The sequence below is a fragment of the Mastacembelus armatus genome, chromosome 3, assembly GCF_900324485.2.
Source record: "Mastacembelus armatus chromosome 3, fMasArm1.2, whole genome shotgun sequence".
NCBI classification, from domain to species: domain Eukaryota; kingdom Metazoa; phylum Chordata; class Actinopteri; order Synbranchiformes; family Mastacembelidae; genus Mastacembelus; species Mastacembelus armatus.
In genome coordinates this window covers 26,225,240-26,238,349 of record NC_046635.1, presented here as the reverse complement: position 1 = coordinate 26,238,349, position 13,110 = coordinate 26,225,240, and the positions used below count along the sequence as shown (strand labels likewise).

General features: G+C 41.1%; 1 protein-coding gene across 3 annotated transcripts in view; it reads left to right on the top strand.

Moving 5' to 3' along the window:
- Positions 1–13,110, top strand: part of znf536 (zinc finger protein 536) — a 133,325-nt gene that overhangs the window by 25,437 nt on the left and 94,778 nt on the right. For 2 of the 3 annotated variants that reach the window (XM_026294156.1, XM_026294155.1), the window contains exon 2: positions 2,543–4,833. In XM_026294156.1, coding sequence (XP_026149941.1) covers positions 2,544–4,833 — 2,290 coding nt within the window. In that variant the 5' untranslated portion in view covers position 2,543. Of the gene's footprint in view, positions 1–2,542; positions 4,834–13,110 lie in introns of those variants that run through there. The other variant, XM_026294157.1, reaches the window with a different exon arrangement.

The window sequence follows — 13,110 nt, the reverse complement described above, 5'->3', positions numbered from 1 at the left end:
CTGGGTGACTTGCAACATGCTCACCATGTTTTTTAGAGGGCATTCGCATATTGGATTGTTGTCTGTAGTCAGTGGGTTCTGTTTGAGTGTGTGGTTTTGCCTGTGTGTGTATGTGTCTGCATACTTGTACACCACCCTCAAATTCCCTTGCATGTGTGTGTTGATATGAGCAGAGGGGGGATGTCACATAAGAAATGTCCTTTTTAATCAGGGGAAAAAATATAAAATGACTCGGGAGCAAGGCAAGCATATTAATGTGCCTCATTTGCATACGCTCGTCAGCCAGGATACGTTTGTAAAAAACACAAACTGGATTCGTCAGTTCATTTCACATTATTCCATTGTCTATCTGCCTTTGTTATATGTTAAAGATAAAGGCAGAAATCAAATTGAAGAAAAGGGCAAGCTGCTATCTCCCCAAATGAGCAACAGCTCATCAGCCTAGTTTAAATCACAGATTTCTATTCCAAAAGGCAGCCGCCTCTGTAAAAAGGGTCCATTCAAATAAGGTCTTCTCTAATATAAGCATGCCTGGTGAAGGAAGCTGGGATGTCACATAAATACAATTTAAAACCTAAGTCATTTAAAACAGTCCAACAAAGTTTTATCTGTCCTAGCAATTATCTCCCAATATTATTTTCATAATTAATGAACACATATAACCCACAGAATGTATATATATTTTTCATTCAAGTATAAACTTTTTATTATTAGGCATTTATAATACTTTTTTTCTTAGATGAGCACAGCATTATTCAAGTCACATGAGAACACAATCATAAGATCTGTCATAAATTTATGTAGGCTTTGACAGAAACATATCTAGCTGTTACACATGAGACTGCAGAACATAGCATGGCCATTATATTCTTGATGAATTCAGTAGAATTGCTTTATGATACTATGGGGAGAAATTCAAAGGGCAGCCCACAAGTGTCACATTCCTTTAAACACAAGTGGAAGCTGGTCACAGTCTCTAATTCATGTCCACAAGATAAGAATCCACCATCAGCAGTGTGTTGGAGAGGCCAGTGGCTAAAAGAACAGGCACCCCTTATGTCTACTAACCTCCTACTGATGAAGAGAAAAAATTCAAATGAATTAGAAAACAAATGAGCCAAACACAATGTTGAGCCCTCCATGCTTTAGAAACATACTGTAGGTGGAGAGAGAGAAACAGAAGTCTGAGTCTGGCAGAACCTTAGTTGCCCTTTGCGCCTGTAAAGTCTATACAGAACATGCGTGAATATATCTAGTGTGTGTGCCCTGTTACTGCCAGATTGCAATCACAAGCTGTCAAAAATGATACCACTTTCTGTTAAATGTTAACTTACCTAATGCTCATGCTTTACATACCCTTCCATGAACGTATGTTTTTTTTTTGATGATTATAATCATGCGTTACAGCACAGTAGCTGTCACTGTTACCAGGCAGCATACTAATCAGCATAATGAGATATTATACAATATTTTGTTGACCAAAGCAGAAGCGTGGTTATTGTTTCCGAGGGTTTGACCCCTGCCAGCAGCCAGAGGATGTGTGCAGATAGATGTTTATACCTCTCCATCTGGAGAGCAGATGGATCTGCATTAAAATCAATGTTATTCTTTTTTTATTATTTATTCACTGATGTTACACATATGAAATGAATACACTTTCAGTGATTTTCAGAAAACAGTGATATAGTTATAGTATTTCAGTAGCAACAACCTAGGACTACAAGATTGTTCAGTGTCATGCAGTAAACAGAACAGTTACAACAAAGTAACTGCTACCTGCTTATTTCTGTCAGATAGAAGGGTGTGCTTATCTCTTATCTTTTTTTTTTCAACCATGTACCAATGAGTGCATTTCTGATGCACTGCGAAACTATAGAACACAGTCAACCACCTTTTTCCATCCTGGAAACTTTAAAAGAGTTAGACAGAGAGAAGACAACAGGCACCGAAAGAATTGGGGAATAGAAAGAAGCAGAGGGAGAGCAAAGTGATTCACATCAAATGTAGAGCAGCTCTTTAATGGAATATTGCGCCAAGACGAGTGTCATGGCACCAAGATAAGACTGTTGTGTTTACTGGAGTAACCCCTTGGTTTTAAGTGCTATTGTTAATATCATAATTGTAGTATTGCTGTGGCTTCCCGACAATGCCGTTGCTTCGTTTCATTAAGGCGTGTAATTGGAGGAATTCTGATAGGATGGGCACAAGTAGCTTAATTATACACTGCTCACTGTGTTTACTGAGTAATTATTCCATCCAAAATGGTGTTACATTTTGAAAAAGTTCTAAGGAGTCATAGCTTTTTTCAGGCCCTTGGTGCTGAAAATTCATGCGGTGCTTTGTGCGTCAAAGACAGTACTTTTTATTTCCCTGTAGTGGGTGATGCAGCGTAGGTGTCGTTTCACTAAATGAATTGGTTATAACAAGCTGCTTGTACATTGACCTGTAGAACAGTTTTGTATAGAAAGCCTAAAATGCAATGTTTTGTTATTTTTTTCTTTTCTGAAACTTTTAAATATTGTTTATTCTTTGTGTTTTACAGGATGGAAGACTCTAGTTTGTGTCTTGGTGTGTCATCAGCGGTGCCTGACGCTGATACCCATCTGAGCAGTGCAGTTTTAAATGGCCGATACCCCATAAGTCAAAAGCTTCACCAACTTACTGCCCAGCTAGGGCACGCATTTCCTGACCTACACCGCCCACAACAGATCCCTGAAGAGAAAGCAGCCACACCTTTGGATGAGAAGACCCACCACACAGCCCTGGCTAGTCAACCTATCAGCAGTCAAATGGCCCTGCTAGCCAATCAGCTCAACCGAGACATTGACGCAGGTGCACTGAGTGGGTTGAATGGACGTGTTGACCTGCAGCAGTTTCTCAATGGCCAGAACTTGGGCATTATGTCCCAAATGAATGATATCGAAGATGATGCCCGCAAGAATAGGAAGTATCCCTGTCCACTGTGTGGGAAGCGCTTCCGTTTCAACAGCATCTTGTCACTGCACATGCGCACTCACACAGGAGAGAAGCCCTTTAAGTGCCCATACTGTGACCACAGGGCAGCTCAAAAGGGTAACTTGAAAATCCACCTCCGCACCCATAAGCTGGGCAATCTTGGTAAGGGCCGTGGTCGTGTGAGAGAGGAAAATAGGCTGCTACATGAGCTTGAAGAGAGGGCCATTCTGAGGGACAAACAAATGAGAGGCAGTGGTAGTCTTCTTCAGACAGCTCAAACACCCCATTTGGGCATCAATAGCAGCTCTAACACGCATCAGCAACAGCTAGGCTCAGCATGTGGTCTACTGCCCCACTCTGGCCTTTCCACTCCAGATACAATTACCCAGCCTTCTTCTTCACCCAAGCCAGCTGGAATCCAGGATGAACAGGCCCTGAACCCAACTACAGGCTTCCGCTGCACCTTCTGCAAAGGGAAGTTCAAGAAGCGTGAGGAGCTGGACCGCCACATCCGCATACTCCACAAACCCTACAAATGTACCTTGTGTGAGTTTGCTGCATCCCATGAAGAGGAACTGATAAGCCACGTGGAAAAGGCCCACATCACAGCTGAGACCACACAAGGCACAGGTGCTGGTGGTGGTACTGGCATGCAGATGGCCACTGAATTCCGCTGCGATGTGTGTGGCCAGGTGTTCAGCCAAGCCTGGTTTCTCAAGGGCCACATGCGCAAGCACAAGGACTCCTTTGAACACTGCTGCCAAATCTGTGGCCGTCGCTTTAAGGAGCCCTGGTTCCTCAAGAACCATATGAAGGTGCATCTCAACAAGCTGGCCATCAAGAGTAAGCCACCTCAGTCCAGTGAGCAGGACATGGCTGCCATCAATAGCATGAGCAATCTGGCACAGGAAGCTCATGCCAATCTTTATTCCCGCTACATCTCCTGTCTTCAGGGAGGTTTCCTTTCACCAGATAAACAGGGCCTGAGTGAGCAGCACCAGATGTTGGCTAAAGCAGGGATAGCTATGAAGGAAAAAGAGATGTTAGGGAAGCTGCTGGGGCCAATGGCAGGAGGTATTGGCCATGGACTGGGTGAAAATGAGAAGCGATCACTTCTGGGCTGTCTCAACCTTGTGCCACCACTCAAGTCGAGCTGCATGGAACGCCTCCAGGCAGCTGCAAAAGTGGCAGAGATGGATTCTCTCAATAGTTACCAAGCCTGGCAAATAATGGCTCGTGGCATGACTATGGATAGGGCTTTCATGCCTAAGGAACCACAGCAGCACCCGCACCATATACCAGCAGGGCAGGAAGATGAGATGGGTGGTGCTGGGGCCTTGGCTTCATTCTCAAAGGACAAACAAGACTACTCATTGATTTCTTCCAATGATAGCTCCAAGCAGAAACAGCTTTCAGAGGCCTTACAAGGATCCAAGGCCTCTAGTGGAACCATGATATCTATGAAAGAGGATGGAAGAGGCTTTGACAGTCACCGTGATTTAATGTCTCACCATGGTAGTGCTGAGGGTCCTGGAGCCCTGGCTGGCTTGGGAAGCCCAAACATTGACTACAGCCTCTCGGGCCTGAAAGAGAAGCCTTCAGAGTGCCCTGACTGTGGCCGGGTCTTCAGAACCTATCATCAGATGGTTGTTCACTCCCGCATCCATGGCAAAGACAGGAGAGGCATTGAAGAAGCTCTCCAGCAACAAGGTCTGGATGAACGTCGTGGATCAGCCAGTGACCCTGAGTCTCAGTCGATCAGCCGCTCCACCACACCTGGTTCTTCTAATGTAACAGAAGAGAGTGGAGCTGGAGGAGGACATTCCCAGACAGGAAGCGTCCAGGATGACAGCCCACATCCCTCCTCACCATCTTCAGGTAAGAAAATGATGAGTGACAATTAAATTTTTATTTCAGTGCAACATATACAGAAAATATGCAATGTTATAATAAATAGTTATAAAGTTCAAAGTTTGAAAGATTGTATGTAATATTAAAAACAAACCAGCTATAGACTACACTGAAAATGTGGGCCATAAATAACTTTAAAGTTTTTATACAACAAAAGTGAATAAACCTTTGACCCCTGAAACTGAACAAAAGAGAGAAATACAAGAACAGACAGTAATCTAAGCTGAAACAGAATTACAGTGGTTAGCATGTATATGCAGAGCCACACTATCAATAACAGAAGGCAAATGGGCCATCTTCAAAAAATGATGCCACGCACAATTTGTTATTTACACAACCTTGCATGAATAACAGACGGGTAAGTGCTCTTCGCTTGGCACAAGGATTATTTATGGAAATTGGTGACTGATCAAAAAGTATGATAGGCATTGCATGAAGTCAACCTTTACAGACACTGTCCAAGTAGAACACCAATGCTCACAAAATGGCCCCAAACACCAAGAATAAACTTTGCCAAAGAACACAAAAAGAAGCCTAAGCAATACTGGCATTACATTTTTTGGTCAGACGAAACCGAACCAGATTTGTTGGATCAGCTGAGGTCCAGCATGTGAGCCTATCCAGGTCTAAGACAGTGACTGCATAGTGCCGATTATGAAATGGGTTTGCTTCCTGCTTCTCCAAATAAAATTATAATAAATGGACAAGATATTTTATATATTTTAGTTATATTAACTAGAGCTGTACTCAGTTTTTTGTATATTGTAGATGTGTATAGATAACAACATGTCACAATAATCTCTTTAAAAGGGAATGAAAAATAACACTTAAATCCAAATACCCACACACCCTACACTTATTGTATCCAACATACTACACACACGCAACACACACAACATATATATACTGTATATTCAGATGCTCAGTATTGTTAAATTGAAGTGTACACATTTTACTCTACATATTTAGGTTTAGATATGTGCAAGTTTGCTGGGCATAATGCTTGTCCCCTACAATTCACATTAAGTCAATCACAAGACTCCAGAGAGGAAAGCAGGTCTCTTCCACACCTACTTCACCATTGTACCCACGTTTGCAGGTTAGCAGTCTAGATCCCCGTGGAACATGAGTAAAGACTGGGAGCGTAGGGATGAACTCATTCTAACCACAGCGATTAATAAATGTCTTTAATAAACACGTTGCAGACAGCCATACCCCTCCCCTCTCCCTTCCCAGCAAACACAGGCCAGCCGGGGCTTGATAAGTGTATGTTTAGTGGGATTAAGGGAGGCTCGTTGCTAATGATTACACAAGTTTTTAAAGGTAACTTTCATTTGCTCCTCAGGGCACTATGCTGGAGTTAAGAAGCGTGCGCAGTAATTAGGTCATGACTATGCGATAATCAGTCGGTTTAAGCTAAACAAGACACTAATTAAAGATATACATATAAAGCAGGTCAAAAAAAATGGTGAACTTTATTTGCAAAAGCGAGGATGTGCTTTTAAGTCTTTTGAGAAAAAATATAAATAAATATAAATATAAATCAGAGTGGCTTAGCTTAAGGCTGTAAGCAACTTAATTCCACCAGTGGAGATGAAATTGTTTATTTATTCACAGAGGCATGAAGTCCTTATCATGCCTGTGTAGTGTGATGGGTTTGAACATGGGATAGGCTATGTTTATTTTAATCTAAGAAATAATAACAGACAACCCCCCACCCCAATTAGGAATTAATGAAAATGAGAGTGAGATAAAAACCTATTTTCTTTATAGAGACTATTAAACATAACACTTTCTCAACAGGGTGGGGGTGTAGCGGATGTAATTATCTTCTGAATTTTAATGCTGGAACTTTCTCTCTCCATCTGTCTCTCTCTCAGTGTCTGCATCTCTTTCCCTGTGTCTACCTCTTTTGACTTAAGCACTTTGAATCTGATGGGTAGAGCTTGTGGCTTTTTAACAACTTCAGAAGTACTGAGAGTAAGCAGTATACAAAAAAAAAAAATTGACTTAAAATAATAATTGCCAAAAAACAAATAGTATTTACCGCCAAATGCTAACAAAGGACAAAGCAATGCATTAGATTTAGTTGAGTGGTTAAATCTTGCCTTCTGGGTAATATCTTTGGAGTAGGAGGGTAGGATTAAAGACAAAAATATAAGTACGAAAATAAATTAATATTGGCAATTACTGGCAACTTTGCACAAGAAAAAGGCAGACTGGTTTCCGCAGAGACCTGATATTACCTATCGTGCTATCTTTATATAATTGTGTGTATGGTTTGTGTACAGGTAGAGGATCCTCAGCCTCATGCTCAGTCAAGAAGCGCCACTGCTTGATACCCTGGCACAATTCAAGCTGTCCTATCTGAAAAGCTGTACTTAAATTGCTATTGCTATTGCTATCTAAGCGTGCTATGTGTTCAAAACAGGATGTCAAGCTGTGGTAAACTGCTAGAGAGCATGAAAAAGCTGGAAAATAGATTTCTAGAGACAGCAGAATAAAATGAGCTGATCTGAATAAATTCATATAAAGTTTTCTGGGAAATAAAATGTGAGAAGTAAACACATTTGACATTAAAAATGTTTAATATGGTTGTTTTGCTACTTCCTGTGTTTTAATCAGGAGTAGCAAAACTTGTCTTTCTTCACAACTTTCACTTTGTGATTCACATTTGGAGATGAGGGACTCTCAAATTAGAAGCTTTGATGTGTGAGAAAAAATGTGTCTGAGTCTCATGTGGAGAAAGGTGTTATGCTTTTTCTCTGCATGCATGTTTGTTGTGTGTGTGCGTGTGTCTGTGTGTGTGCGGGACGGTGGGGGTATATGCTTTACAGTAAGTGTGCATATCACGCTCGCCTGTAGTGAACAGGATGTGGCTACTGTACCATTGTCTTTATCTTAATATCTCATGTTTAAAAAGAAGTGCCTGCAAGAACTCTCTTAGTGTGTGCGCATGCACCTGCAAGTGTGTGTAAGCCTCTGCCCCACCACCTACCCACAGCAATTTTGAGTTAAACTTAAATTACAGTAATCAACAATAACATCTCAACTGTGAAAGAAGGTCAACTCCGCCGCTTTTGTCTTTGAGACGGCACTTGTTTAAAAGCAATGAATGAAAAAAGGGAGAAGTGAGGAAAAAACAGCAGAAAAACAAAGGCCTCTGTCAGAGATGTCCTTTAAAGACCTTCCTTATTACAACATAGCTCAGCAGCTAACCTTGAGTGTGTTTCTTGTTCAATGAAATTTTTTCTTTTTCCAAGAAAACAAAGAGGTAATTACATTTATGCCCATCACCATCTTTTTTGTTTGGTTATCCTTGGACTGACTTCACTCTATCATTATTTTTCCTGCAATGATCATGCCTCAGAGAATGGGTGTTGAGAGAAACACACCGTAGTGTAGTCATGTATTGAAGGTTCAGCAACAGGTACACCTGATGTGAATGCAACTTATCACATCTGCATTGAAAAGCATTGCCATTTCACCTGCTCATACATGCAAACAGGCCAGCAAAACTCCTCACTGTACATGATAGCATCTCCCTATTCTGCTGTAATTGTACAGGCCAAATGTAGCTGAATATGTAAAAAAAAAGAGGGGCTTTGCTGCACACATGTAAGGCCTTAAGCAACAGAAGCCCTCCTTACATGTACCTCTACAACCTTCCCACTTCTCATAAACCTCAATCCCACCTCTTGGCTTCAGGCTACAAAAGACTGTAACACTCTGTCTGCCTGTCTCTTTTACTCTCTCTCTCTCTCTCTCTCTAGAGAATCCCCCATGTCTACATTTTTTAAGAGGAACAGCGTTTTAACATGGTGAGGATTAGCCTGCATATCCCTGGTCTTTACCACAGCTCAAACAAGCAGGCAAAATGCTCGCTTCATAGAAATTGAAATTGGATTTGCCAACTTGACGCCTTAGGTTATAAAGCGTGGATATTCATCTAATTGCGACAGTACAATGGGGGCGTAATTACACATGCGGACAAAGTGTTACAGTGTAATTACTGTGTCATTAAAACTAGAATAAAGTAAGAGTTGAACAAGATCCAGGCTACTATGAATATGCATGGTGACAAACCCAGTATAGCTAGCTGTTATCAGCTTGGTCAAAAAGCAGTCAAATCTGACAGCATTAGAGGAATATCGTTTAGGGATCTTTATTTACAGTGTATGACTGTCCAAAAATACAAAGATACATTTAGATGAGCCAGAGCCAGGAAACATAACAGCAATAGAGTAAAATATTTTAAAATAGATTCAAGACAAATCAGTGTGAGGACAGTTTATTAATCTATCAGTTATTCTACATATCTTTCCCCACCATTAATTAACTAAGGTCAGCGGAGGCCTAGTGATTTGTCGTAGGACTCCAAGATGAACGCTACTCTGAACTCTATGTTAAACCACTGGCAACAGTTTGTAGTTTAGGGAATGCCTTTGGCCTAGACAAACAGGATTCAAGACACAGGCCTTAATCTTTTGCATGATAGTTGAGCTTTTAGGGCCACTGGAGTTCTGGGGCCCCAAGACAGTTTCCCAACTAGACTGCATACACACAATAATCTAGATTGAAAATGTGTTTATTTATTTATGTATTTTGGCAAAATGTTCTGTTGCCAGGCCTGCAATGAATAAAGTAACTCTTAATTAAAAGCACCGGGAGCCAGTGTATTAGCTATAACCTAAGAAAATGAATAGAAATAAACAACAAGAAAACAGTTTATTTATGTTACCTAGATAATATGGTCAGCCTCCCTAATGTTCTAAGATAATGGTCATAAATTAATTACAAATAAAAGCTCACTTTATTTCTGTGTAGTTATGCAAATTGCCAATTTGAATTACATTTTTTTAGGGAATAGTCACAATATAAAGTTAAATGGTGAGGTCCTTAGGGTGGCTCCTGGACTTGACAAAATCTAATTTTTATCTTTAATATTTCAACCAATGGTTAATGGTTCATATTCCTATAGAAACTGACATAGAACAAAGCAAGGTAATGTTCTAGTACAGGACTAATGGTTAAAAGAACACGGCTGAGGGGCCTCAATACTGGTCCACAAGTGGGAAAAAAGGCCCTGGATATGCTTCTTAATAACAACAACAAAAAAAGAAAACAAATTGTGTGTAAATTGGGGGTAAACTGAACAAAAACTGCAAAGTTAATATATATTATGAAAGCATACTTAATGCACAGATCAACCGGGGTAGGGTAAAGCTAACCTGTTGTCAGTACATGTAGTTTATGAAAACAGCACCTAACATATACCTCCTTACTGTAGGCAATATTGCCCCTGCACACACTATTTGAAATGAGGCCATCATCTATGAGTGTGCATGGCATCATGTATGTGTGTAAAACTATGTGCATTAAAAAATAATGAATTATGTCTCCCTTTTTTTTTTTCATTTTTTCCCTTTGCTTAAATTACTTTGTCTTTGTAATTGACATCCGTTTCTCTACTACTTCCCCCTTGCACTATTCTTCTTTTCTCTATAATCAGAGAACTCAGTGGTTACAAAACCTAAGGTTTCTACCCCCCACTCATTTGAAGGAGTCTGGCCTGTCATATCTGTATTTTTTATGTGTCACCAAACTTAAATAGACAGTCATTGTGTTACAGGCACATTCATTCCCTGTGCTGTATTTTTGTACAGTAGGTCAGGACTCTGGTGTCTGGTAAATGATAAAAGTTCTATTCAAATGCACTAATTGTCAGTGTGCTGCGCTGATTGACATGTCTCGGATAAATGCAGACTTAGTATTTTTGTACACGCTTGCACAATATAAAAGGGCAATTTATTTCTCTGTTCTCCTTTCTCTTTTTTCTTACACAGTTCATTTGATTTCTTTCTTCCTTTTTTGCTCTCTCCGTCTCTCTCCAACCCTGTCTCTCAGACTCAATTTGTAAATATTACCCATGGTGGGAATTAGCCCAGGCTTTTTAGATATTTTAAAATTCCAATTGTATTCAGATGAGTGTGTTTGAACGAGAGAAGGACTGTGAGGCTTGGTTTGCTCCTCAGTATTCCTGTGTGGCTATCAGTGGCTAGTCTTGTCCTTATGAAACATTTATCAGCCGGTTTTATGTCTTAATGATCACGTTAGGATTCCCTGCTTGGTTATGAAGCCTGGACAAAAAGAAAAAAAATTGACTGTTGAAAGAGTGAAGGAGAGGTGATAAAAAAAAAATGACATGGGCAATCCAGAAGGGAAGAGCTGAGTGGAGCGAGAAAAAGAGAGAGATGACAGGGCATCACATTCCTCAGTAAACAACATCACATTATGCCATCCACTCTTTTCAACTGCAACTCTTTGCCAAAACATAGCTTACCTTTCTCCTGGAACAAACCTCCTTGACTCTCATGCAAACACACACACACACACACACACGCACACACACACACACACAGACACACACACACACACACACCTACCTCCTCCCTCTTCTTCTGTCTTTCCCATTTCTGTTTTATGTTTTTATAATTAAAACACAATATTTATCTTTCCATAACAGAAGGCTGCTGTACTCCGTCAGGTAGACTGTTTGCATATTAATATTCTTAATACATCAACAAGCTATCTTCTCTGGTGTCATTGCTAAAACTGAGCCAGTTGACTCACAAATATGGCTCTTTACTACAGTTTTGAAATGCAGGAGAGACTTTAGTGAACATGCAACAGAAGGGGCTCTAAAGTAACAGGCAAAGCCTTAAAAAAAACAACAAAGAAGGAAAGTCCTAAATTATCATCACAGTCATAACTAGTACTAGTACTGCAGTTGAAGATCCACATATAAATGCAAAGATTCCTCCTTCACTCAAATCTACTAAGCAAAACCACACAGGCTAAAAAGTTTCTCTTCTTTGTGCTGTATCTGTTTATGTGTGTGCTTAACATAGGGTTGAAGGAATGGAGGGGAGGGCAAAGCTGAATGAGGTTGAACGCCAAGTTCTTTTTCTCTGTCTGGTGACAGCTGTCTGACTCTGTCAATGTGGGATTCCTGTGAAATGAGGCAGGGTTCTTGGACAAGGAATGCAAATGGACAGTACTGGGTGGTAGGCGGCAGAGCCGGACCAGGCGGGTTGGGGGTGTGGTGTGGATGGTGGTGGGCTGTGGGGAGCTTTGTTTGAACAAGTTAACTTGGGCATGATTGGGGTTCCTCCAGTGAGTGAAAGAGCAAGAGAATACATTGACCTTTGCCTCATTAAAAATGGAGAGGCAGGCATGTGATACCATGACTGAGGAATCTCTTGCTTGCTCTTTTTTCCTTCATCTATGCCACTTTTTTTTTTTTTTGCTTCTCCCTTTTTCTCTTCTCTCTCTCTTTCTTCCCTGCTCTGTCATTCTCTAATTTTGCTGCCCTCCCTCTTCCCTCCCCTCTCAACCTCCTCCTCTTAACCCCATTGACAGGTCACATAAAAAGCCTTTTGTGTCAACATCAGGGTGCTGACATGAGAGCAGAAAGCGACATGAAAAATGTGCTTTTTTCTTAGTTGTAGCTATCTCCTCATCACAAAAGAGAGAGAGAAAAGAAAGAAAGAAGAGGGAGAAAGAGAGGGAATAGCAAAATGGGTGAAAAAGTGAGGGAGGAATTAAGTCCAGGGATTAAGATCTCTGGGTTTTCTTTTTTTTTCACTCTCTCCCCTGCCACATTCCAATTGTTCTTAAAATATTTGGCAATGTCAATTAGTAAGTGAGCAGAGCTAGCTGATGAACACAATTTTCCAGGCGACTGAGCACCCTATTGTTGTGGAGCGAACAGCAGATTTCTGAGGTCATTATCATTCCCTGTTAGCCGTGCCCAGCTGCTCTCCTCTTGGCTCCAGCCATCTCTGATCCCTCTCTCCTTTTTCCTCCTACTCTTATATATCTCCTCTCCTCTTGTCTCCTCTCCTCTCTCCTCTTTTCTTGTCTTCTGTCCTCTCCTTTATTCTCCTCTCCGTTGCCCCTTGCTATACCATGTTCACCAGTTCAGAGCTGGTTGATAGCAGGCAGCAACAGGGGGCTTTCAACAAGAGGAGGGATGGGAGGAGCTGGCTGGTGGAAAGAAAGGAGGATGGAATAAGATGAATTTAGCACTAGAGGGTGTGGGTGGGGGGATACAGTCAAGGCAAATGAGTGTAGAGAGGAGGAGGTGAGGGAGAAGAAGGACAAAACAGAAGGGCACAGGGGCAAGCGGTACAGAGTGGGTAGGCTCAGATCAGGTGGCAACTGAACACAAGAGGGAGCATG